The sequence below is a fragment of the Piliocolobus tephrosceles genome, unplaced genomic scaffold, assembly GCF_002776525.5.
Source record: "Piliocolobus tephrosceles isolate RC106 unplaced genomic scaffold, ASM277652v3 unscaffolded_40, whole genome shotgun sequence".
In the NCBI taxonomy this organism is placed as follows: domain Eukaryota; kingdom Metazoa; phylum Chordata; class Mammalia; order Primates; family Cercopithecidae; genus Piliocolobus; species Piliocolobus tephrosceles.
The window spans coordinates 1,880,540-1,907,491 of record NW_022324309.1 but is presented as its reverse complement, the minus strand read 5'-3'; the positions used below and the strand labels follow the sequence as shown (position 1 = coordinate 1,907,491).

At 36.5% G+C, this 26,952-nt stretch overlaps 1 protein-coding gene across 13 annotated transcripts in view; it reads left to right on the top strand.

The window, feature by feature from the left end:
- The window catches only part of LOC111550202 (calcium-dependent secretion activator 2), a 565,477-nt gene that overhangs the window by 395,238 nt on the left and 143,287 nt on the right, over positions 1-26,952 (top strand). For 9 of the 13 annotated variants that reach the window (XM_026454334.1, XM_026454336.1, XM_026454328.1 and 6 more), the window contains exons 12-14: positions 894-902; positions 7,712-7,848; positions 10,895-11,082. In XM_026454334.1, the coding sequence (XP_026310119.1) occupies positions 894-902; positions 7,712-7,848; positions 10,895-11,082 (334 nt within the window). The remainder of the gene's footprint in view (positions 1-893; positions 903-7,711; positions 7,849-10,894; positions 11,083-26,952) is intronic. The other 4 variants (XM_026454331.1, XM_026454332.1, XM_026454330.1 and 1 more) reach the window with 1 other exon arrangement.

Here is a 26,952-nt window from a genome sequence, read left to right as displayed (position 1 = left end):
TTAAAAAAAAAAAAAAAAAAAAAAAAAAAAAAAAACCTTTCTATTATTCAATATCAATTTATTGTCAAGGCAGAATTAATCAGGCTATGAGATTCCCATGCCTTAGCCTCCCAAATAGCTGGGATTCACCTGCCTAATTTTTGTCTTTTTAATAGAGATGGGGTTTCTCTACATTGGCCAGGCTGGTCTTGAACTCCTGATCTCAGGTGATTTACCATCAGGGAGGACACCTCGGCCTCCCAAATTGCCAGGATTACAAGCGTGAGCCACAGCGCGCAGTCCTATAAACTGTTTCTAACAAAACCTTTCTATTATTTGATATCAATTTATTGTCAAGGCAGAATTGATCAGGCTATGGGAACTGAATTTATTTGTTATCACTAAAAAGCCAAACTATTTCAATTTGTTAACAACAGCTGACTTGTGTTCCAGGCTACTAGTAAAGTGTTTAATCAGTGCTGACCTCTGCTGGCGTGAAACTGGGAGGCGGAGCTTGCAGTGAGCGGAGATTGCACCACTGCACTCCAGCCTGGGCAACAGAGCAAGGTTCCATCTCAAAAAAAAAAAAAAAAGGAAAAGAAAAGAAAGGAGGAAGAAAGAACATGTTCTACCTCTTCTACCTCATCAGAATGAGAATACTGACCCTGACCTATCAGAGAAATGTCATGAATTACTCCAGAGAGTAGTTTCATCCATAGTATTTTCCTCCCTCCATTGCCTTACATAATCAATTTGTGTTTTCTTTCTTGATGATCTTTCAGAAAAACAACTTTTAAAATCAGTAGTAGAAATTGAGAAAACAAAATAAAAATTTAAATGTCTAGTTGGATAAATGTATATGTTCCCAACCCATTTAAATATGCTTTGTTTCTCATTTCTTTGCTGACCTGTAGCTGGTAAAGGTAAGTATTTTCATGATTTTTAACATCAGATGTTTTTAAAATTTTTTAATGATATGATGTTTGAGGAATATCATGATCTTGTTTACTTAGCTTTATTGATTACAAAACAAAAAATGTCTATCACAACAAAAAAGTAGAAACAACCTAGTGTCTACCATTCATACAGGCACAAGGGTAATAGCCACGAAGGTGTTGTAATAACATGCAAAACAAATGGTCAATATATGTTAAGTGGAAAAAATGCTAAATTACACATGTGGTATTATTTTCACTACATAAAAAAAAAAAACCCAATTGAAAAAGCAAAATAGGCCGGGCGCGGTGGCTCAAGCCTGTAATCCCAGCACTTTGGGAGGCCGAGACAGGTGGATCACCAGGTCAGGAGATCGAGACCATCCTGGCTAACACGGTGAAACCCCCTTTCTACTAAAAATACAAAAACTAGCCGGGCGAGGTGGCGGGCGCCTGTAGTCCCAGCTACTCAGGAGGCTGAGGCAGGAGAATGGCGTAAACCCGGGAGGCGGAGCTTGCAGTGAGCTGAGATCCGGCCACTGCACTCCAGTCCGGGCCACAGAATGAGACCCCGCCTCAAAAAAAAAAAAAAAAAAAAAAAGCAAAATATAGATAGAATTACATCTAAAATATTCAGTGGATATGTTTTGTTGGGGGCAATAGTTGCTACTTTGTTTCTTCTATATTTTATTTTTCTTTGAAATATGTATTTTTATTTATTTTTCACAAACCCAGTGCTTTAGAATGAACTATGAATCTTAAAGCTTAAAAAGAAGCTTATTTTTTTAAAAAAATCTAAGCATACTAATAACTAAGAAAAATAAAATATTATAAAATCTAACTTACTGGAAGACAACCTTATCTTTTTGGGACATTACTAATATATATTTATAGGTTTCTCTAACAAGCAAATCTATTCCACTTCTTTTTTTCTTTGAGTCTCTGGATATATAAAAATTCTAAGGGAAGAGAGTGAGCTGAAAGGGTGGGGATGAGGCTGGTAAACAATTTTTTCGCTTCAACTATAACGTACTAGAGTTGCCAGATTGATGGACATTCTTTGGTTAAACTATCCTTCTTTGTTCTCTCCAACCAAAATGCAGTGCATGCACCCTGGTTTTCACTGTCTCTCAGTTATATATGTAACATAATACAATGTGTGTGTCACATAATACAATATGAATAGTAGTATTTGTCTTCCAATAATAAATTAATATCAAAAATGAACCGAAAAGCTGCCATCGGGTTTTTATTTTTAAGCTAAATATTTTTAAATTCTTAAATTGAAATATAAACTGACAGTTAATTTTGTGAACTTATTTTCATAATTGATCTAATATGTTAAATTTCACACTTCATAGGGGAAGCATTTGTCTTTCCTTTACATTGAATATATTATTTCTAATAAATGTTCAATATTGGTTTACTTTACTTATTTGTGATTACAAGTTTCTATGTTGATCAAAATTGTCATCATGCAAAAGTACTAATGTGTTATTTGCTGCAGAAAGCAAGTTATGTTAATTCATATATCAGGTTTTGAATCAATTTAACCAAAAGAAGCTAAGCAGTTTTTTGGGTCAATAATAGAGGTGTGAACAAACTCCTTTGCTTTTCAGCAGAAAGTATGCATACATAAAACATGGACATACTATTCAGGCTGATCTAGATAAAATTTTAAATATTAAACTCTTCCTATTAAAACCTACATGGATAGTATAAAAAGAGAAGTGGCACCTACTTTGCTGTGCCACTTTTAACTTCCTGTAAATTTTCAAGCTTTATGGGAGTTTTTAATTATAAGAAGTGTATAAGCAGATGTGAGTAGTGGTAAATGCAGCTACAGGTGAACTCCTAAACATAGGCCAGTTTTAAACATAGGACAGTAAATCGTATTGTATTTCAAAAGGGTCATTTGCTGCTTAGTTCAGCTCAGTATTTTGCAGAGAGCAGTCTTGGCTGACAGCACCCTCTTAGTACTTTTGATACTAGAGTTCCACTCCCAGACACCCGAGTGACCATGGAATGCTAATAAATGGACTCCTTTTCTCATCCAGAGTGCCCTTTTACATTTTTCTTTCCTTTTTTCTTTTACATCCATGATTTCTCACAACACTAGGAGCAGCAACAAATGTGGTACCATGAGAATTTGTTGCAAAGAAAAAAGAAATATTTCAATTATTTTTTTCAATCTCCCTGACTTAGATGACTTCAATTCTATCTGACTTAGATGCCTTTCCTGGGATTTGGATTCTTGAGCACTTAAGGGGCAGGTTGCAGTCAGTGCCCACCAAAAAGCTCTCTCACCACAGACTGCTAGCTCACTGATAGTCCTCATATCATTTTCTGTGCTACCTATTTTCAAGTCTGTATTACCTATTTATGTTGATACTGTCAGCCTACTTATACTTTCCTCTTAACTTCCAACAGCTATTATCCTAATGAAAAAATTCAATTTTTAGGTTTCACTTACATAAAGCCTCTATAGTTTCTTAAATCTACAGCAAATAATAATCTTTCTCAATTTGGGTTTCATTCCATCTACTGTTATCACACCTGGTGACAGTACTGCCTAAAGACGCTCGAGCATATATCCAACTGTTGCCATAGAAACTCCATCAGTATCCTCAATTACCATGTCCCACATCTGTAGTTAGTCCATAGGTTAATCATCACAATTTATGACAATTTTGCAGTATACTGCTTAAGCTCATAGCTTGTTGGTTTGTTTTGATAGTTGTCACATTGTTTCAGAAGACAGATTGAACTGAAATTTTCCATTATCAGAGAAATCTGAGTAATACCATGAATAATTTTCTGTTTAAAACTAGTCACCATACTGTTGTGTTATAGTAACATTAATTGCAGATAATCCAGTATAATGCAATTTTAAAGCCTTGGATTTGGTAATTGACTAAAAAGCATGTTTTGCATTTGATATAGATGATGCCTGTGTCTCTCAAGAGTAACATGTAGCTATGTTATACCTGTAGAAAGCTATGTGAAAATATATCTTTATAAAAATAAGAAACTAGATAATATTTTAATGATATATGATTTTCTGTTTTGCATTAGTTCATGAGAGAACTTTAAAGTGAAAGATGGCAGGGAGGAAATGCGGGGATGTAGGTCAAAGGATACAAACTAGCAGATGTGTAGGATGAACAAGTCTAGAGATCTAATGTACAACATGACAACTAGAATCTATAAAATTGTACTGTTAGTTATTTTTGTTAAGTAAGTAGATTTTAGCTGCCCTGTCACAAAAAAAAAAGTAGCTATGTGAGATGACAGATTTGTTAATTTGCTTCTGTATTGTAACCATTTTACTGTCTATATGTATCCTTTAACATCATGTTGTAAAGCTTAAATATACACACACACACACAGTTTTACTACTAAAAAAGCATTTCAGTAGTATTACATCTATTTCACTCCTCCTAGCTTTGATGGTATTGTGGCCTTACATTTCACTTTACAGTTTTTTGGTTTGTTTTGGTTTGGTTTGGTTTGGTTTTTTTGTTTGTTTTTTTTGGCGGGGTGTGGCAAGTGGGATGGGAATGTAGTCTCACTCTGTAGCCCAGGCTGGAGTGCAGTGGCGCAATCTCAGCTTACTGCAACCTTCGCCTCCTGAGTTCAAGCGATTCTCCTGCTTTGGCCTCCCAAGTAGCTGGGATTACAGGCGCCTGCCACCATGCCCAGCTAATTTTTTGTGTTTTTTAGTAGAGACAGGGTTTCACCATGTTGGTCAGGCTGGTCTCGAACTCCTGGCCTCAGGTGATCCACCCACCTCGGCCTCCCAAAGTGTTGGGATTACAGGCTTGAGCCATCGTGCCCAGCACTTTTCAGTAATGTTATACACACTTGTATACGTTGCTATTATTTTGTTTAAAACAAGGGCCACAGGGCCAGCAAACTGAAACTGAATGCCTGTTCTTGAAAAATAAGTTTTATTGAAACGTAGCCTATCTACCTAGCTGCCTCTCTCTCTCTCACTCTCTATCTCTCTCTGTATCTCTCCCCTCCCCAACCCCCCGCCACCCTGTTTCATTCAGGGAGGTCAAGACTGTTACTTTTTTATTTATTTCTTCCATAAATTCATGGAAACTAAGACTATACTGCCACATGGTAATGTATTTTTTCATGAAATGTTCTGAATGGTGCTGATCTCATGTAGAAAGAAAGAAATAAAAATGTTTGATCTTCACAGCCTGTGTTTTAAAAATAGGATGATTCCTAAGAACACATTTCACTTTCATAAAATTATAGCCCTGGAGAAATTGAAGGTTGTTGATTTTCTTAAATAAAACTTTTTTTTTTTTTTGAGACAGAGTCTCGCTCTGTCGCCCAGGCTGGAGTGCAGTGGCCGGATCTCAGCTCACTGCAAGCTCCGCCTCCCGGGTTTACGCCATTCTCCTGCCTCAGCCTCCCGAGTAGCTGGGACTACAGGCGCCCGCCACCTCGCCCGGCTACTTTTTTGTATTTTTAGTAGAGACGGGGTTTCACCGTGTTAGCCAGGATGGTCTCGATCTCCTGACCTCGTGATCTGCCCGTCTCGGCCTCCCTAAGTGCTGGGATTACAGGCTTGAGCCACCGCGCCCGGCCTTAAATAAAACTTTTAATGGGTTTGTTTGCCTGTTTTTTTCCGAGTAGAGTCTGTATTTGTGACTCAAAGTGCTATCATTAATATCATTTTTATCACCAATGGTAATTGTTTAAAAAGTAATTTTCCATTCATGTGTGATTTGGAAAGACTTGTTACCCTAGCAGATAGGTGGCTTGGAATTGTATTTCCTGAGGAAAGTACTGTATAAATTTACAAAAATATGATTTAATTATAGAAATTAACTATAGACGTTTTTTCAGAAACACATTTTTTATTTAAAGATTGTATGCCCATTTTTTAATTGCTTCTACAAATCTTTATAGTAAAAGAAGACTGATAGGTCTTTTTCCTGTGAAATTTATTACTATCCTGTTCTCAACAGATTAACCATTAATAGGCATTATTTTTAACTCCTGTTGTAACCTTCTCTGGTGAAAGAAATAAGGTATAAAATTTAGCAGATGTTTTATAAAACTAGTAATTTCATTTCATAAAAATCATACTAAAAGAATTTTTTGCCGAGATAAATGAAAAAATGAATATTCTAAGGTACTTTTTTAAAATACAAAAGAATCTTCCAATTTTATAATATGTGTGATTTGTAGTTTTACTATTCTGCCTCCTATTCATCTGATATTATTTCACATTACATTGTCATATCTTTAACTTTATATTAAAAGACTCGGAAGAATAAAATGCAAAAGAAGTTGGATTGTATATTAGTTCAGGAAAAGCTGTTTAGTAGTGTGTTTATCCAGTTAATATTAATTTTTCACATGTAATGTATTTAATCATTCAGGTAATTATTAAATGTGAAGGAATATGTATGATACTTTCTCCATGGATTATAACCTTATACCCTACACATCAGTAAGCTGCCATTCATTGATTACTTGCTATATTCACCTTTTCCTATCTGTCATTAATGTGAGATGCACATTAGTTTGTGTATCTTTTTTTGTGTGTGATTCTGAGGACCCTTCAGCTTGAATTATATAGTTCTTCCATCTACAAATATGGCTGAAAGTTGAACTTGACATGGATCAATATGATCTGGGCTAAAATATCTAAATGTGACTGATTATGTTAGCATCATGTCCACAGATCAATATTGAGTTTTATTATGAGTCTGACTCTGTAATTGGGTATAATCAATAAACTTTTGTCTCTTTTCCTTTACAATTTTAAGATTGTACTATGTAGGTTTTAGAAACTACACTTAGCTTACATTTAGGACTCTGCTTTTCTTATGATGACCAGAAAGAGATCTATCTATGAATTTTAAGGAACAATGGAGCTTCCGTTTTACCATTGTGAGAAGAGTCCACTTTTATCTTGGTAACTGATTGCTTGCTCAATATGCGCGATGTTTCTAACAGACCTAGTGTAATAACACCCCAGCACTCCTTTGGGGTAGTGTGTGGCTTTTTCTCTCTGTACTTAGTAAATAACTCACATTGAAGACTTTGACAAAACATACCATTAATGAAAGCAATCATAAAAGCTTGCCTTTAGATAAACCCGCAGGGTCTACAGGCATTGAAAGATGCAATCTGTAAAGAACAATAAATTTGGGCCTTTGATTGAAGTGCCATTTGGGACGTTATGCTTTGTCTGCATATTTGCACAAACATGATGCTCCCTTTTTTCATGTCTCTTAAACTTGAAGTTTGAGAGCGCTCATTGCCATTTTTACATTAAGGATGGTCCCATTAAAAGCTCCCTACAAAAAGAAGACTGGAAGTGATCCAGCTGAAGTGTGTGTGTTCAATTCTGCCCTAGTTTGCCATTTGGAAAGCAGAGTTCTGGGCATCATTGCTGTTTTTTATGAATAGATCTTGGTTCTTTTCTAGTCAATTCCATCAGTAAATGGAGATTTAAAATACAACTTTACTCAGCGTTGGAAAATAAGATTATTCCTCTGATGGATATTAGATATAGCTTTGAATGGAAATGTAATTACTGCATTCTAAATGATTTGTAGATTTTTTGCTGCCATTTTTACTTAGGCTTCAAAAATTTTGCAATTTATGTTAATATGCTGAACTGTTGGCCTCATATTTCATATTTCAGACTACTGATAAAAGGTAGTATTCTGTTTGAGTCCTGCATTTTGTATTCTTCACAACCTGTATCTGTCCATCATTAAGCCTGAAAAGTAAATACTCTACATGCTTTCCTGAATTTACAGATGCAGATCGTTTTCAGAAACATGGTATGGATGAGTTTATTTCTGCAAACCCCTGCAAGCTTGATCATGCCTTCCTTTTTAGAATACTCCAGAGACAGACTTTGGATCACAGACTGAATGATTCCTATTCTTGCTTGGTGAGTACAAGTCTGTCTATCTAGTCCCCTATAAGTTGGAATAAAAGATTTTAGAAAGTGAGAAATACTTGTTATAAACCAGCATTTTATTCCTGACTCATTTAATAATGGTAGTTGGAGTGAGGGATAAAGGATTCCAATCGATCGCTTCCCAATTTAAAAATTATACACTTGAAGACCACTGCTGTGCCACTCAATAGACAGGAGAATAGACTCAAATAGATGCTAAACTGTGGTTTATCAGTCCCTTTAAAGAAGGCTCAGTGAAAATAGAAGGCTTTTAATAAAGATTTTTTAAAACCTCTGTTATAGTACTTACAGACATTTTAAGGTTGGAGTTCTGTTCCCCAGATGTTGACACCTCACATTTCTCTCTCTTGTTCTTAGAAGGACAACCTAAGTGGCAGGGGAAAGAAAGAGTGGAATTAATATGACAGGAGCTATACATAACAAAGGAAAGTTTTAGTTTCATCTAGCCATCCAAAGTATAACTTGAATTCCTTGACAAAAGGAAAGGAGTGAATTAAATTGAGTAAACTGTTTCCTGATGTGTTGAAATTGTAGCCAAAATTTGGGATATGAAGTATAATTTAATTAAAAGGAATGCTTGACACCTCAGAATATGGGGACTAAACTTTATAACCTAAAAATTATGTATTTTTCCAAATATTTACATTGTGAATAGCAATTCCTCTGAAATTTTTGCAGCCAGAAAATGCGTATTTCTATCACCACTTTAATCTCTTGGACACTGAACATAGTACAGGTTGAATATCCCTTATCCAAAATGCTTGGGACCAGAGTGTTTCAAATATTGTATTTTCTTCAGATTTTGGAATATTTGCATTGTATGTACAAGGTGAGCATCCTTAATCCAAAAATCCAAAATCAATTTCCTTTGAGCATTGTTAAAAGAAAAACCTGGCCGGGCGCGGTGGCTCAAGCCTGTAATCCCAGCACTTTGGGAGGCTGAGACAGGCGGATCACGAGGTCAGGAGATTGAGACCATCCTGGCTAACACAGTGAAACCCCGTCTCTACTAAAAAATACAAAAATCTAGCCGGGCGAGGTGGCGGGCGCCTGTAGTCACAGCTACTCCGGAGGCTGAGGCAGGAGAATGGCCTAAACCCGGGAGGCGGAGCTTGCAGTGAGCTGAGATACGGCCACTGCACTCCAGCCCGGGCGACACAGCGAGACCCCGTCTCAAAAAAAAAAAGAAAAGAAGAATTCATGAATCAGGCAGCCTCCTCAGCCAGAGTAGGCTCAGATACTCCAGCACAGCCATGTGGTGGAAAATGTTTTATAGACAGAAAAAGGAAAGTGATATACAGAAAACAGAAGTAAGGTACAGAAACAGCCAGATTGGTTACAGCTCAGCATTTGCCTGCTTTGAACACAGTTTGAACAGTTGGCCACCTTTGATTGGCCAAAACTCAGTGATTGGCACAATAGTAGACTACAGTGTACTTACAACTCCATTTGGTTTATAATTCACGACGTATAGAGAAACCTTTAGGCTGAACTTAAAATATGTAAGGAGGCAGCTTTAGGCTAAACTTGATTTAACAGGATCATGCAGATGCTCAAATATTTTGGATTTTGGAGCTTTCCAGATCTGGGACTTTTGGATTTGGGATGCTCAACCTGAAACTTCATGCAATAAAGTTACATTCTGTTTAAGATTTCAGACAAAATGCCACCCCTCATTGGAGATACTTCAGAGAGGAAGAAGTGAAACAACTTTTTGCCACGCTGACACTAACAGTTCATTAATTCATTTATAAATTGTTTATTAAGTATAATTTGAACCTGATCCAACTGGAACTTTACAATCATGTGGAGAGTAAAATATACCATCTCAAAATCCTAGTCTAGCTTTTCATGGACAAACACATAGAGTGAACATCAATAAGGGATAATGCCCTCTTGGATTCCACTCAAACACATTATTCAATTATCAAAAGCTGTTTTGATTTTGCTGATGACCCCTAGTGTAATATGGAGTCTGAGGAGAATGCTACAAGGTCTTCCACTGCACCTAGAGGGGAGTGAGTGTGATTTGCTTAGAAAGTGTTTTGGAGGCAAATGACTGAATATAAATCATGACTCAATAACTGATTTGCAGTGTGGTCTTGGACAATTCACTTAACATCCCTGAGCTTTAGCTTATTTATCTGCAACCTGGAAACCATGTAACTACCACACATGATGGTTCTTCTCTTACTCTTTTCTTTTCTTCCTCCTTTCCTTTATTGCCTTCTCACCTTTTTCTCATTATTCTTTTCTTTCTCTTACATGATTACCCTGCCCCCTTTTAAAACTCTCTATACTCCCTTCTTTTCTTTTACTGTCTTAATCTATATAAATCCATATAATTTATCAAGATATTTTATAAGCCAGCTCCACCTGACACTGCCCTCCAGGTTTAGCCACATAAACTGCCTGCTGTGTTCAGGTGGCATGCATGCACACACATATATTCTAACATCTCATTTCAGGAGGAACAGAACCTGCTAATATAAAGAATTAACTCTGTTATATTGTTCATAGGAAGACAAACAGAATGAGAAAAATATCCCAGATATTTAAGTTCCCAAATAGTACATGTATACCGCTGCTAAACTTAATGACATTTTCTTTAGTTCACTTTATAAAACTTTTCCTTAACAAGAAATTTCATCTATAATGTCGCTTTCTTCTCTTTTTAATTGATTCGTAAAGAGACTGAATTTTTTGGAGTAACACTCTTTGTGTGTGATGATTTAGAACCTATGAATAAATTTGACTAATTTTGAGTGACAGTGGAGAAGCACAAGTTACCCATGCCTTGCTGTGACAGTAAAGAGAGAATAGCATTAGGTTGCCAGTGTCCCAAATCAGTTTCAAAATTGATGACATTAGCTCTTCATGAAACATACCACTAATAAAATAAATGTCAAGATACTTTCATGCAGCTTCTGCTTATAAGGCCTAAAAGTACCTTCAGGAAAGCAAATAATAGTATAGAAAGAAAAAACATATCTATCTATCTTTTTTTATTTTGCAGGGATGGTTTAGCCCTGGCCAAGTCTTTGTGTTAGATGAGTACTGTGCCCGTTATGGTGTGAGAGGTTGTCACAGACATCTCTGCTACCTTACAGAACTGATGGAACATTCAGAAAATGGTGCTGTCATTGACCCTACCCTGCTTCATTACAGCTTTGCATTCTGTGCCTCTCATGTGCACGGCAACAGGTATTTTTACTTGCAAATACAAAGTGAAATGTATGAGGTTGACTATGGAAAAGAGAGAAAAATGTGCTTTGCCATTATTACCTAGTAACAGATTTTAAATAGCAAACACTTCTTACAAAGGAAAAAAAAAAAAAAAAAAAACAAACGACAGAGAAAAAAGTGTGCATCAATATGCTGTTGATTTAGGTGGGCTACACTTCATGTTTCTTTTTGCTGGTAAAGCCACTTGAAAGAGAAAGAAAAAAAATATATCTGTGAGATTAGAAACTGCCTTTTATTTCTTATATACCACCTACTAGTAGGTCTGAACAGCCTTAAGTATCCCTATGATTCCTGTTGTAATGCACACATGTGCCTGGGTAGGATGTGTTCATAGGACTGTGTGTAACTAATGATCATTGCTTTTCCTCTGTGGAATAACTTTTCACGGATAAAACAAGGTAAATAATGGGGTTTATGTAGAGTCTCCTCTCAGCCCCTTCCCTAATCCACACTTTAGGAACAAGTACTCTTGTTTTACCAAGATGCCAAAAAAATGCCTAATGTTGGCCTCCACAGCTATCTATCTCTGGGCTTAAAAATCTGTCCATATCATTCCACGTGATGACTTATGCCTGTAATCTTAGCACTGTGAGACTCTGGGGAGGGTGGATCACCTGAGGCCAGGAGTTTGAGACCAGCCTGGCCAACTGAGTGAAACCCCATCTCTATTAAAAAAACAACAACAACAAAAATTAGCTGAGCTTGATGGTGCATGCCTGTAATCCCAGCTACTCAGGAGGTTGAGGTATGAGAATCGCTTGAACCCGGGAGGCGGAGGTTGCAGTGAGCCAAGATCGTGCCACTGCACTCCAGCCTAGGTAACAGAACAGGCTCTGTCTTTAAAAATAAAAATAAAAATAAAAAATAAATAAAAATCTGTCAATATCACTCCCCTTCCCTTAATCTTGCTCCGTACATATTTGATGAATGAATGAATGCCTTCATTATTTGTGTTAATATCTCTTCCATTAATGGCCCATTAACTTTTTATTCATCTTTTTCTTTTCCCTCCTATCCCCAATTTGTGAACATCAATATTCTCTTCCCATAGTGCCCTGTAACATTCTCTTTTTTACATTTCCATTGTTTATCCTAATTCTGGCCTTCATTTTTTTCTTGCCTATGTATCTGAATTTACCTCTTTATTTCCTTTTTCTTTCTATAGTATTCTACCAATCAGTCAAAAAAATAACAGAATAACTTTTACCACAGTCTTTTTCAAAAAGCTTAAGTGATTTTTGATTATTAAATTAAAAATAGATTCCAAGTGATAGCATCATTTTCCCATTACCATCCTGTTCCATCTACCCATTCTTATCTCCACAAAATTTTACCCCAGAAAACCTGTTTATTCTCCATGTTTTTCTTTTTTCCAGTTTTAAAAAGTCAGACATCACAAAATTCATCTTAGAAGATTTCAATTAACTCATTCAGACACTAAGAACTTTTTATCCGTACTTATGTCATTACCTTTGTCATATATACTTACGTGCTACGTGTGTGTACATGCACACACACACACACTTGCTTCTTGTTCCACTAGATCATATTTTAAAGGCAAAAATCAGTTCTCATTCATCTATTATCCTCCACATACCTAAAACAGTGTGTTGCATATTGTAAGTACACAATAAATATCTGTTGAAGTCCTTTGAAGTCCCCAGTGCTGCCATTTCTCAGCTTACAATAAAATAAGATTGATCCTTGTCTCACAGTCTACTCAGGTTTTCACTTTATTTTGGAGCCCAGCCTTGATTTGGAATTAGGAAGATGTTGCTGATTTTAGTAGTTTTTTTCCCACTATCTCACACTCAACCCTCTGCGCTTAGAAAATATGGGGGTACAGGTGTCAGGGTGGCTAACTTAATATGAGCTGTTTTACTAAAACTGTCTCTTGTCTCGTGACTCTGTCTCAATTCCTTCTGACTAAGGGATATCTGACAAAGGTAATGAGATAAGTACAGATAAAAAGTTCTTAGTGTCTGAATGAGTTAATTCCAGCACTAGGCAGACCTCTGAAATGCAAGAGGATGAGAAGGTTTCAGTGAAACAGACAAACCCAAGGCAAATTGTATAATCAGAATATTTTATTCATCCACACAGAAAGGTAAAATTAAATTGAGAACATAAAGTGGGAAATTCAGCTAATGTGCCCCCAAAATATATGTGTTTGAGACACATTGTAATGGAAAGTTACTGAGGCAACAAGGAGCTACTGCTGCTGCCTGGGAGGCAGCCTGATTTGACTCTACTGGTTGCCATAGTTACTTTTATTCTGTAAAACTATTGTTTTCTTTATAATGATACTCTGTAATGTGTAATTCAAGGTATGTTTATATGTTCATGCATATATTATCTTTAATATTGCACATGAAATCCACTTTCCCAAAGATTAAACTATGTACACATTCAGGTATCTCTGGTGGTGTTTTAGAATCGAAATTTGAATCAGTCTCTGATTCAGCATTGAGGTGTCATGTAGCTTAAGAAGAAGAAGAAAGGAAGAAGTATAGGGTTGAGGGAAATTTGAACCTCAATTTAGGATAGAAATTATCCAAGATAAGCTGAAAGTTATGATGTTTCCTGTGACGTTTACAGTCCAACAGATGTCATTCAGAAATACTATGCTGCCACAGTGAAAGACCAGAAAGAGGCAAAAGATCTTCACTTGAATCCCAGCTCTGAAATTTGCAAACTGACCCATGTTCAACAAATCACTTAACCTTTCTGAAACTCAGAGTTATCATACATAAAAGGGGCAAATACTAATGTGAAGGTACTACATAATTATAAAATACTATCAGTATTAATTACTCTTACTATTCTAATATATTTTCCTTTGCCGTTTAACCCAAGAGGATGTACATTGTGAGATGAAGAAAAATGTAAAACTATGTAGTTAGGATTGTACCTCATTCTAAATAGAAATATTTCAATGTGTATATAGTTATACTTCTAATTTCTTTGTTAATGGAATATTCAGGTTTTGGCAGCCTCCCTTTGTGAGAATGTGCTTCTCTTATCCATGTCTGTAGCATCTGATATTTATACAGACTTTTGTTTAAAAATACAGTCAATGTCAAGTCTGACTTTTCTACAGTGTTTGCCATAGTCTTATTTTATGATCATTTTTACATCTGTCAAGACACATATTCAGAGAGTCGTTTTGCTCATTACCTGAACTACCTCTGTCATAAATTCAAAAGGAGAAAAGATTTCCTTTTGTTATTGACTGAAGTGAAGGACAACAGTGCTGTCTGGATTTGAAATTTTTCAGGGAGCACATCCTATTGCACAGTGTTGAGCTCTCTAGGTGTGTTCTTTCTGTACAGATACATCTCTGAATAGCACTCTGAGTGTTTCAGAAATAAAAGAATAGAGTTAAACAGAAAAGGTCTGGCTGGTACTAAGACTGAGGAAGAGAGAGAAAAAGAAAGGAAGAAAGAAAAAGTGAGTCAAGGACAGAAACAGACCCACTCATGCAGGATGATAGCCACACACATCTCTGAATAACACAACTACTCATTCAGCCATAGTGCCGCTGAGGACTGACAGGAAGGAGAAAAGAGGCTTTCAGAGACAATGCATCATAGGGCAAAGTTCTAGGTTGATATGTGTGGTTATACATCTTGGTTTTGTAAGTCAGGCTGAGGGTGGAGAAACTGAAGCAGCAACACAAAATGGCTTTTATGTCCCAATTTAATGTAAGGCATACAGTGTATTCACTGACTCCTCTACAGTTTTGTAGGGCCGTTTTAGAGCTGCTGCATGCCTGACAAAGGACAGCTCAGATGTGCTTGCTTTCAAGTACAGGGCACAAGAGTACAACATGACTGTAGTTTTATATATAAAATAATCTCAATTTTCTATGGATTCCAGATTATATCACAAAGTTGTACGTAACCTTAATGGGCATCAGTCAAATCATCATATCATAATACCTCTGTCTTCACAGATGCTAACCTTTCCCCTTGACTGTCACTTCAGAAATTATGCCTCAAACTTCCAATCTGTAATTTTAGAGACAGTGATTCATTTTTTGAGAAAAAACATAGATAATTGCATCAAATAGGATCATCAAAAGTGTTCACTTAATTCTAGTCTTGGATATGTGACTATATAGAAATTAACTATACATGACACACACGTTGTAAATGGAGAGACTTACTTTTGGGGCAGGTGAGCAACCAGATGAAAGGTCATAAGCAAGGTTATCCTTAGGTTATGTACTTGATCTGACAGGTTTTATGCCATGTGCTAAATGTGCAAAGGCAGAAAGGACAGGTTTGGGGAGTATATTTCAAATATTACTAGAGGATTTTTTTATTTTATCAAAAACTATAGAACAACCCTAAATCTCCCCAAAGCAGACTTTCCTAGCAATATCGATACTCACCCAACCTCAAGTTCAGTACTGAAGCAAGATAATTGTGCCTTTCAAAACAAAACAAAACAGACAAAACCAGAGAAAAATAAAAAGGGAAGGGAAAGACTCGGTGTGTTGGAAATATCTCTGAGTTAGGAATGAGAACATCTGTGTTCCCGTTCTGGCTCTTCTACTGATGAACTACTTAACTTTGAGCAATTGGTTTTAGTTGTCTGAGCCTCAGTTTTTCCCTATGTACCTTGTGAGTAATAAAATTAATGCTACCTACTCAGTATGGTTCCTAAATAGGTCAAATAAATTTCTGTAAGTACTTTGTAAATGATGAAATATTGCTTAAATAGCATGTAGTAATTTTGTTAATGCAGTATATTAGTTAAATGAGCTTTTTTGGATTGTTCTGTGAAACACTGCAGTGCTCAGGTGAATTTTGTTATGACAACATACCACAAACAGGTTTCAATCAGGAGGATGAGAATGGAAGAGCCCTGAGTCAGTACCTCACCTCATCTAGTATCCATGGTCATGGGGAAAAGCCATGCTGAAGTTCTGGGGCCTCCCTGCCTACCTCCCCCATGTTGCTGAAAAACATTGTGGGTCCCAGAGTGGAGTGGCAAAGAGAGTGGAAAGCAGGAGCCCAGAACCTCATCATCCGGGATAAGTATGTAGACAGACCGCAATTTGGGAAACAGTTGCTAAGGTCACCTAATTAATTTCCTCTGATTTCCTTCCACACTCTGCAACTCCTTGATCTTTCTGAGATACTAAATAAAACAGCCTGCTGACGGTCTGAGGAAGAGACAAGACAAAGGAAATTTTTTAGTATATGTTAGACTATATCAGGTTAACCGTGAACAGAAACAAGGGCTACACCTTAACATAACTTTTCTTAAACTTCATACCTTTAGAGCCTTCTTCTTCTCAATAGTTAGGTATGGGACAAAGTTTTTGGGTCTTGAGTTGGATCTTCTTATTTTTAACAGAGTAAGTTTTTTGTAAACAGCATGTAATGCTGTATGTAGAAACAATCAAACAAAGAATGCTCTATATGTACATAGGTACCATTTACCACTACTATTGCCATTCCGGTTTGATATTTGTAGATCTATGTTTATGTACAAAATTGGCTTGTTATTTTACTTTCTCATACTGGTTTTATCAGGATTGGGTATCTAGGTTATTGTAGGCACATAAAATGAACTGGGGAGCTTTCCCACTTGCTCTGTATAAGACTTGAATGGCTTTTTGTAGTTTACCAATAACTCATCTTTTATTTATTTATTGTTTTTTATAAATCACTAAATCAGAGTCTGTTTTATTTTGAATAAATGTAGACTGAAGTTTATAATAAAAAAGGAAAACAAGAATATAAGGGTATTAACACATGCTACCTCATAATTAAGGCCAACGTCTATCTGTTTAAGAAAATAAACTGTATCCAAATATTCTGTAAGACTCACAAAAATATATTAACATAATTAAAACATGAAATGAGCCTTAAGCAATATAATCTACTTACACTACTGCCTTAAAAAGTTAATTCCAAAACAACGTTGATCAAAACTTGAAATTGAAACTTCTAGGTAGCACTTTTAAGTATCTGAACTCATCTTGCTTGAAAATACATGATAATGTATGCATACTACACCCAGATGACTCCTTCCCAGTCATCCTAATTAATAAAGTCTTACCATATGAGTATTTTCTTTGTTAAAACCGTAAGAACCTTTAGCATTTAGGTATGCAATAATACTTGGAACACTGCCCGGGATGAAACTAAAAAATATGTAAGGTACATGTTAAGCATTTTATGAAGAAAACTTAATTTCACTAAAGAGAGACAGGAAAAATTGGACTGATTTTCCACATAAACTCCCTGGGTGTTTTGCTGAACATCTTGATAGTAAGCAAGTTTGTGGAAGATCCTTTACAGCCTATTCACTCATTGTTACCATGATATACTCTTTATAAATATTAACGTTCGCAGGTAACAAAGAATCCATCTATATCAAAAACATTGCTACCTAAATTTTGAGAAGGTTGAACTAATTATACAATGAAACATTTCCTCAATTAAAACTCTTTAAATGATCTTTTTTTTAATTTTAAATTAATTTTTTTTATTATTATACTTTAAGTTCTAGGGTACATGTGCACAACGTGCAGGTTTGTTACATATGTATACATGTGCCATGTTGGTGTGCTGTACCCATTAACTTGACATTTACATTAGGTATATCTCCTAATGCTATCCCTCCAGCCTGTCCCCTCCCCACAATAGGCCCTGGTGTGTGATGTTCCCTTCCCTGTGTCCAAGTTATCTCATTCAATAACTCATCTTTTAAACCAGTGGTCCCCAACCTTTTTGGCACCAGTGACCAGTTTCATAGAAGACAATTTTTCCACAGAGTGGGTAGAGCGGTAGGGTGGGGGATGGTTTGGGGATGAAACTGTTCACCTCACATCATCAGGCATTACTTAGATTCTCATAAGGAGCGCATAACTTGTCTGCACAGTTCACAATAGGGTTCGGGTTCCTATGAGAATATAATGCCGACCCTGATCTGACAGGAGGTGGAAGTCAGGCAGTACTCACTTGCCTGCCACTCACCTCCTGCTGTGTGGCCCAGTTCCAAACAGGCCATGTACTGGTACCAGTCCACAGCCTGGGTGTTGGGGACCCCTGTTTTAAACCATCTGGGCTTGGGAATTTATTTGTGGAAAGATTTTTAACTGTTCTGGTTTATGTTGTAGCTACAGAAATTCTCAGGCTTTCTATTTATTCTTGAGTCAGTTTGGGCAAGTTATGATTTTCTGGGAAATGGTAGATTTCATTTAAGTTATTAAAAGTATTGATATTAAGTTATTCAAGTTGTTTTCTTCGTATTTTTTTGCTCGGTCTATAATTCTTCCCTTCCTCAGTGTAATATTGTTCATTTTTACCTTCTCTCTCTTTTCTTCTCTTAATCCATCAAGTTTATTGGTCTTTTCAAAGGAGCAACTTTTGGCTTTGTTGAACTATATTGTTTCTTTTTTAGGTATACTTTTTATTTTACAATAATTTTAGATTACAGAAAAGTTACTAAGAGAGTGCATATTTCCGTTTCCCTTAATGTTATTGTCATACATTTGTCAAAACTAAGAAATTAACATTGGCACACTAGTATTAACTGAATACCAGTCCTTATTCAGATTTCACCAGATTTTAAATTAATGTTCTTTTTTCTGCTCCAAGATTCAATTCAGGATACCAAGTTGCACTTAATTGTCATGACTATAACAGTTTCTTAGGGGTTTTCTGTTTGTTTTTCATGGCCTTGACAGTTTTGAGGAGTACTCGTCAAGTGTTTTATCAAATGTCCCTCAATTTGGGTTTGTCTGACATTTTCATGATTAGCCTGAGATTATGGGTTTTTATAAAGAGATGAAATACCTTTCTCATCACATTCTATCAGGGAGTACATAATATCCACATGACATGCTGGTAGTATTTGTCACATTTCCCTATTGTAAAGATGTCATTTTTATTTTTTTCATACTCTATTTTGAAGAAAATAGCTAACTTCAATACACACTGAAGAGGAGACAGGAAATAAACCCCACCTCCTAGAAGGAGAACTATGGGCATACATTATTCAGAATTCTTTTATAAGGAATATATGTCTCTTCTTTCCAATTTATTTATTTATGTAGCCATTTGTTTATATCTTATAGATTCATGTTCTGTTGCTTTATACCTTGGGTTCAATCTAACATATCTAAATTACTTTGTTGCTCAGATTATTCCTGCTGTAGCCATTGAAAGCTCTTTTATACTGGCTCCCTTTGATATGCCCCACTCATTTCGTCTTTGAGCACTTTCTTAGTTTCTGGTAAACTGACATGCTGTAAGCTCATCTTTTATTTTCCCTACTCTAGCCCAAGAATTAATCAGTTTTCCAGGGAGCTCTGGTTTTGTTATTGTTGTTCATTTGTTTGTTTGTTTGTTTTTTAGAGAATGGTATTTAGAAACCAAGATCTAGGTGACATGTGTGCTTATTTCTGCTGGAAAAATCATGGCTTCCAGGCCCTCTCAGTTGGACAGGGCTAGGTGATATATGATGTATACTAATCCATGAGTTCATACTGACGTCTCCAACTGGAATCTAGGACATCAACATTCATTTCAGCATGCTTTTCTTCCTTACCTTTAACTCATCTTTTCAACAGTGAGAAATCTTACTTCCACCATCCATTTACAAAATTGTTCAACCCCTGATCTTCATGCAAAGCAGTTTTGGAATTCGCCAACTAGGCTATAGTACTTGTCTACATAACCTTTCAGTTTCCAGTCAAAACACTGTTTTCCATAGATTAATAGGAAAGCAGCTTTGTCTCCCACCCTTCCTTAGTGAGGTTATGCCATCTTTCCTAACTTCTTATGTTAGATGTGTAACTCACTACTTGTCAGCTTTTCTTCTTTTCTAAGAGTTTAGGGCTGTAACTTCCCCCACTAAATTCTGTTTTTACTACATATAGAAATGTCTTATGTACTATTTAATTAAAATTCATTCTAAGTAATTTTAACTTTTCATAATTTTTTGACACAAAGTTATTTATAAGTATGTTTTAAAATATCTCAGGAGGCTGAGGCAGGAGAATGGCGTGAACCCAGGAGGCAGAGCTTGCGCTGAGCCGAGATCGCGGCCACTACACTTCAGCCTGGGAGACAGAGCGAGACTCCGTCTCAAAAAAAAAAAAAAAAAAATCTAAGAATATGAAACATTTTTGGTTTTTTTCTTGAGAACTGATTTCTTACCTAATTCCTTTGTGATCAGAGAATGTGATCTGTATGATACCAGTTCTTTATAACGTGTTGAGATTTCCTTTGTGGCCAAATATGTGTCAAATATTATAAATGTTTTCTGTCACATGAAAAAAAAATGTATACATTCTTTAGGCAGTGCAAACAGGATTTGTGTGGTTAAGATCTTCTAAAGTCTTGCTAATTGTTGCCTGTTTGATCTGTGGGGTTATGACCAAGTTGGGTGGTGATCTACAACTGTCATGGTGGTTTTTGCTTTCTATTTCTGTAAATTTTTACTTTGTATATTTTGAAGCTAGTTTTCGAGAGGTTGCTTTTTGTTAGGACAAGATCTCATTCTGTCACCCAGGTTGGTCTCAAATTCCTGGGCTCAAGTGATCTTCCTTAGCCTCCCAACTTGCTGGGATTACAGGTATGAGCCACTGTGTCTGGCCCAAGGCTGTTCTGTATTCAAGCTTAAGATTGTTAGATATTCCTGGTAGATGGACATTATTATCATCGTTTGGTGATGGTCATCATAACTAATAATGATTTTTGCATGATATGTAGGTGATTATTAATGTAGCTTTCTTTTGATAAGTATTTGTCTGATATATGTTTGTTTACATGGTTAGCCTTTCTATATTCTTGAATTTTAGTGTTTTTGATTTTTTCTGCTTTTTTTTTTTTTTTTTTTTTTGAGATGGAGTCTCGCTCTGTTGCCCGGGCTGGAGTACAGTGGCTGGATCTCAGCTCACTGCAAGCTCCACCTCCCGGGTTTATGCCATTCTCCTGCCTCAGTCTCCCGAGTAGCTGGGACTACAGGCACCAGCCACCTCGCCCGGCTAGCTTTTTGTATTTTTTAGTAGAGATGGGGTTTCACCGTGTTAGCCAGGATGGTCTCGATCTCCTGACCTCGTGATCCGCCCGTCTTGGCCTCCCAAAGTGCTGGGATTACAGGCTTGAGCCACTGCGCCCGGCCTTTTTTTTTTTTTCTTTCTTTTTTTTTTTTCTTTTTTGAGACAGAGTTTCACTCTTTTTGCCCAGGGTGGAATGCAATGGCACGATCTCGGCTCACAGCAACCTCCACCTCCCAGGTTCAAGCCATTATCCTGCCTCATCCTCTGGAGTAGTTGGGATTACAGGCATGTGCCACCACACCCGGCTAATTTTGTATTTTTAGTAGAAACGGGGTTTCTCCATGTTGGTCAGCCTGGTCTCGAACTCCAGACCTCAGGCGATCCGCCCGCCTCAGCCTCCCAAAGTGCTGGGATTACAGGCATGAGCCATCGTGCCCGGCCATATTTTAGTGTTTTATAAATAGTAAACTAGATTTTGATTTAATTTTTCAATATGACTTTTTCTGTCTTTTAATTAGTTTGTTCCACTTACACTCATGTAATTGATAAAAGTAAATCACATATTAATAAAAGTAAATCCATTTCTTTTTTTTTTTTTTTTTTTTTTTGAGGCGGAGTCTCGCTCTGTCGCCCGGACTGGAATGCAGTGGCCGGATCTCAGCTCACTGCAAGCTCCACCTCCCGGGTTTATGCCATTCTCCTGCCTCAGCCTCCGGAGTAGCTGGGACTACAGGCGCCCGCCACCTCGCCCGGCTAGTTTTTGTATATTTAGTAGAGACGGGGTTTCACCGTGTTAGCCAGGATGGTCTCGATCTCCTGACCTCGTGATCCACCCGTCTCGGCCTCCCAAAGTGCTGGGATTACAGGCTTGAGCCACCGCGCCCGGCAAGTAAATCCATTTCTACCATTTTATTTTAGGCTTTCTTTTTTGGCTCATGTTCTATAAAATTTTTGTTTCCTTTTTATTGGTATACTTTTTGTTTAATTGAAGTTATTTTCTTTAATTCTATTTTTTTTCTCTTAACAGTTAATATTTTCCAACAATTGCATTTGAGAATTACCAGGCATGTTGCTGAAATTTTAAAGTCTTGCTCTAATCAGCAAATTTCTCCTCCTGGGTAGTTCAGAGTCCTTAGAATATTACCCTTCAGTCGCCCCCTTTCTGGCTTACATGCTTAAATTGTGTGGTATTTTAGTTATATCCTTTTTTTCCAAAACTTATAAATTAAATATTATTTTGTATTCAGTACTTGCTTAGATTTAGAAACAATTTTCCTTTTTTTCCGAAGAATGTTCTTTGGACTTTCCTATAAATGGTCTCCAATACACTGTGAATTGTTATCGGGAATTTCTTTTGTTTCATCCTAATTTTTCAAAGAAAGTTTTGCTAGTTATACAGTGCTAGGTTGATGGTTATTTTCTCTTAGAACTTTGAAGATATTCATTTTCTTCTGATTTTCTTTGTTGTCATTACGAAGGCTCTTGGCAGGCCGGGTGCGGTGGCTCACACCTGTAATCCTAGCACTTTGGGCGGCCGAGGCAGGCAGATCACCAGGTCAGGAGTCTGAGACCAGCCTGGCCAATATGGTGAAACCCCATCTCTACTAAAAAATACAAAATTTAGTCAGGCATGGTGCCCTGCACCTGTAGTCCCAGCTACTCAGGAGGCTGAGGCAGGAGAATCCCTGGATCCTGGGAGGCAGAGGTTGCAGTGAGCCGAGATGGTGCCACTACACTCCAGCCTGGTGACAGAGCGAGACTCCATCTTAAAAAAAACAAAACAAGGCCGAGCGCGGCGGCTCAAGCCTGTAATCCCAGCACTTTGGGAGGCCGAGACGGGCAGATCACGAGGTCAGGAGATCGAGACCATCCTGACTAACACGGTGAAACCCCGTCTCTACTAAAAAAATACAAAAACCTAGCTGGGCGAGGTGGTGGGCGCCTGTAGTCCCAGCTACTCGGGAGGCTGAGGCAGGAGAATGGCGTAAACCCGGGAGGCGGAGCTTGCAGTGAGCTGAGATCCGGCCACTGCACTCCAGCCTGGGCGACAGAGCGAGACTCCGTCTCAAAAAAAACAAAAAAAAAAAACAAAACAAAACAACAACAAAAAAGGCTCTTGGCAGTACAAATGCTAGTCTTTTAAGGATGATTCCTGTTTTTCCTGGGGATGATTTTTTTAAAAAGATTGTTTTGTTCTTTTATGAGTACAGTATACGGTTTCTTTGTACGGATTTATTTTAATTTATTGTGATTGGGACGTATATGAATTTCTGATCTACCTGCCATGATATCGTATAAGTGTGCATTTCTTTTTATTTACCCTGATTGGAATATAAAGATTTATATTTGTCATCAGTTCTGGAATAGCATTATCTCTTTAAATAACATCTCTTCTACAATCTTTTTCTTCTCATTTGAAACTCCAATTACCCATGTACTCGGCATTTTATCTTCCATCTCTTTTAATGTCTCTAACATGTATTCTATCTACATATTTTTCCAGCTACATCCTGTGTAATGTTTTTAATTCTGTATTCTAGTTGAGGAGTTGGCTAATATTGTGAAGGGCTCTACAGTAAACATGGCAACTATTTTGGGCTTTGTAACTATACAAAATCTTGTAACTATTTTTGACCATATAGTCTCTGTTACAGCTATACAACTCTGCCATTGCTGTGCAGAAGCAGTCATGGACAATATATAAATGAATGAGTGTGGCTTGTCCCAACAATATTATATTGACAAAAGCAGGTGATGGACCACAGTTTGCTAACCTTTACTTCAGTTCTCTCTTCAGCTGCGACATCTACTGTTTCACTCACTTACTGCTTTGTTAATTTCAATTAACAAATTCTTTAGTCCTGGAAATTCTGATTCTTTTTGAGCTCTGCTTGATTACTTCTGAATATCTCTTTTTCCTTTCTTGGTTTGATTCCATTTTTTGTTTCCTTAGATCTTTTATAATTATTTCATATTGTCTTTCAAATAACTGAATTTTCTATTGTTTCTGGTGACATTTTTGCCATGGTCACTTGTTTATTTTTTTTTAATGCAACTAGCACTTTTTTTGTAATAATCATTTATACTTGAGATTAATCTGTGGGAATTCTTATCAGGCCTGGGCTCAGAATGCTTCCCTCTAAAGAGGACTTGTTCGTGTTCTTCCTTGATGTTAGGGAGTGCACTGTCCATTCACTGATACTGTCACCCATTCGAGGGTCCTATTTTTATGCAGGCATCTCAGGCTTAGCAGTTCCAAATTAGGTCTATGACCCAGTGATCCATTCCCTTGGACACAGCTGTAAAGCTTTCTCAGTATTGATATTTACCACCAAGGCAGCCATGTTATTCATATTTGCCCCTTCTCTGCTTTCATCAGATTCATTTATTTTGTTATCCCACCCTTGGGAGAATTATTTTACTTTATTGTAAGAGCTAGACAACATTTAACATATAATTGTTGTGGCTTATGCAGTACTTAGGTGTTTCGTAGTGAATAAGGATTTGGGGAGTATCAAGTTAGTCCACCATACTGGAAGCAGAAGTCACATGAAAAATTTGCATTTAAAACATTATTTGGACATCTTTATGGAGAACATCCTGGGCCCCTCCTCAAACTGCCTTCTGCTTCAGGTTTCACCTAAATAACTGCTGCTCATTCATCACATTTCAGGTTAAATATCATTTCTAAACTGAATCCTTCTCCGACACTCCAAACTAGATCAGATCTTTATACTTTTGCCCTTCTTAAATGTAATTGTATACCTATTGTCTAATTTTTATTTTGTATACATTTTCCCACTATAAACTCTACTGGGGCAGAAACCATTTCTGTTGTGCTTACATTGTATCCCATGACCTGACCAAGTGGTCCATAAATATTGATTGAGTAAATAAGTGAATGACATTGGGCCATCTGTTTACAAATTTTGTAGGTGATATATTATGCACCTTCTTAAGTAAGTTTAAAAATAAATGTTTTTAAATTAATCAACTGCAATTATTTTTATGGCACATGATAAAGGTCGTACATAACCAGCAAGATAGCATCATTTTCCATCATAGAAATTAATATATTAAATCAGATCCCCTTTTAGTGTATAAAATTGAAAATGATTGTAACGAATGATAAACACTACAGTTGGTGAGGTTGCAGGGAAATTAATAATTTCATGCACTGCAGGCCAGAGTGTAAGCTGATAAGTGCTTTCTAAAAAACCAACTTTGCAATATGTATCGAATACCTGAAAATATGCATTTAAGCTAGCAATATACCTTTAGGAATTTATCCTAAGAAAACATTTGGATATGGGTTAAACATGTATATTATAAGATTAATTAAATATTGAAGCACTATCTATGATAGCAAAAAATGGAAGAAAAATGCCTACATTTCTAAATAATGGATAATTGGACTAGTAAATTATGGCACATCTGTATATTGAAATATAATTATTTCATTATAAATTAGAATTTTTAAATTTTATTTTTAAAGTTTACCATTCATTAAAACAATCAAATTATGAATCAGAATGTATAATTCATCTATATTTAGAGAAATAAATTATATTTACAAAATAATATTTCAGTTATTTCTGGTTGGCATATTTATAAGAAATTTTCATTTTGGTCTTTATTTCTCCAAATTTCTCTTCTCACAGTATGATACATATGAAGTCCTTTAGTTACAATGTATGTTGTTTTTAAAAAATATTAGGTATAGGGCAGAGGGTGATATTTATATCAGAGAACCTCTATACCAACCTTAATTCTCTTTACTTTTATTTTAAATTGCTCTTGGTATTTCTTTCTCTTGAATTCTAGAATTATGTATAGCAGTGATTTCAGTTTGGAATAGTCCAAGAAAGTTTTCTTATTCGTTTGTTTGGTCCCAGGAGAGGCCAGTTATCAAGCACGTTTTGGTCCTTGGTCTATTCATCACCACCCTAACACAAAAACGAAGTAATACGATCTTAGATCTTCATAGAGTCAGATGATTGCTTTCACCGTAGTGGTATCTAGCCTTTTGTAAATAAACATCCAAGGAAATTAGAATGCAGTGCAAAATCCAGACAAGGAAGGAAGGAGTGTTTGTAAAAAGATAAGAACATATTTCAGAATCTCATCCTTTAAAATATTTTTCTCATAGAAAATCTGTTTCTTATATTTCAATGATTATATAAAGACACAATTTCTTCTTCTGGATATTTAAAATTAGAGGGGAAGTAAAAGGGCACTGAGTGTGTAATATGTGACCATCCAAATGATACATCATTTGATTCAAAAAATAGGAGGTAGTATAGGTTAGGAAACAAAAAAGAAGGGATTGTTGTTTTCTTCCTCATCATCTTTCGTCATTTCTTATTTTCGTGCTGTGACATCCTCTCCTTTCCATTCTGTTCACAAATGGATATTGGTGGGAAATACACGAAGTGCAAAGTGACTTTTACCTGCTGTGCTGCAGGCAGAATTGACAATTCAGAAATACCACCCTCTAGGTATCTCTCCCCTTCTCACTTTCCCTAGAGGAAGCTAAGATATCATGCATTCCTCATAGCAGAGGCAGGTGAAAAGAAGCCTATAAGAAACTCAAAAGCACCATGAACTTTGTCATTTGCTCACGCATTGCTTGTGAAATAATCTTTTACAACAAACCACCAGATTTCCAGGACAAACTTACCTGATGAGTTGGAGATGGGGTGGGGGAACATTTAAAATAAATTTAACCAAATTAATTTAATTTAATGTCTCATTAATTTAACCATACTTCGCTATACAGTGTTAACCCTGGTGTCTTTATT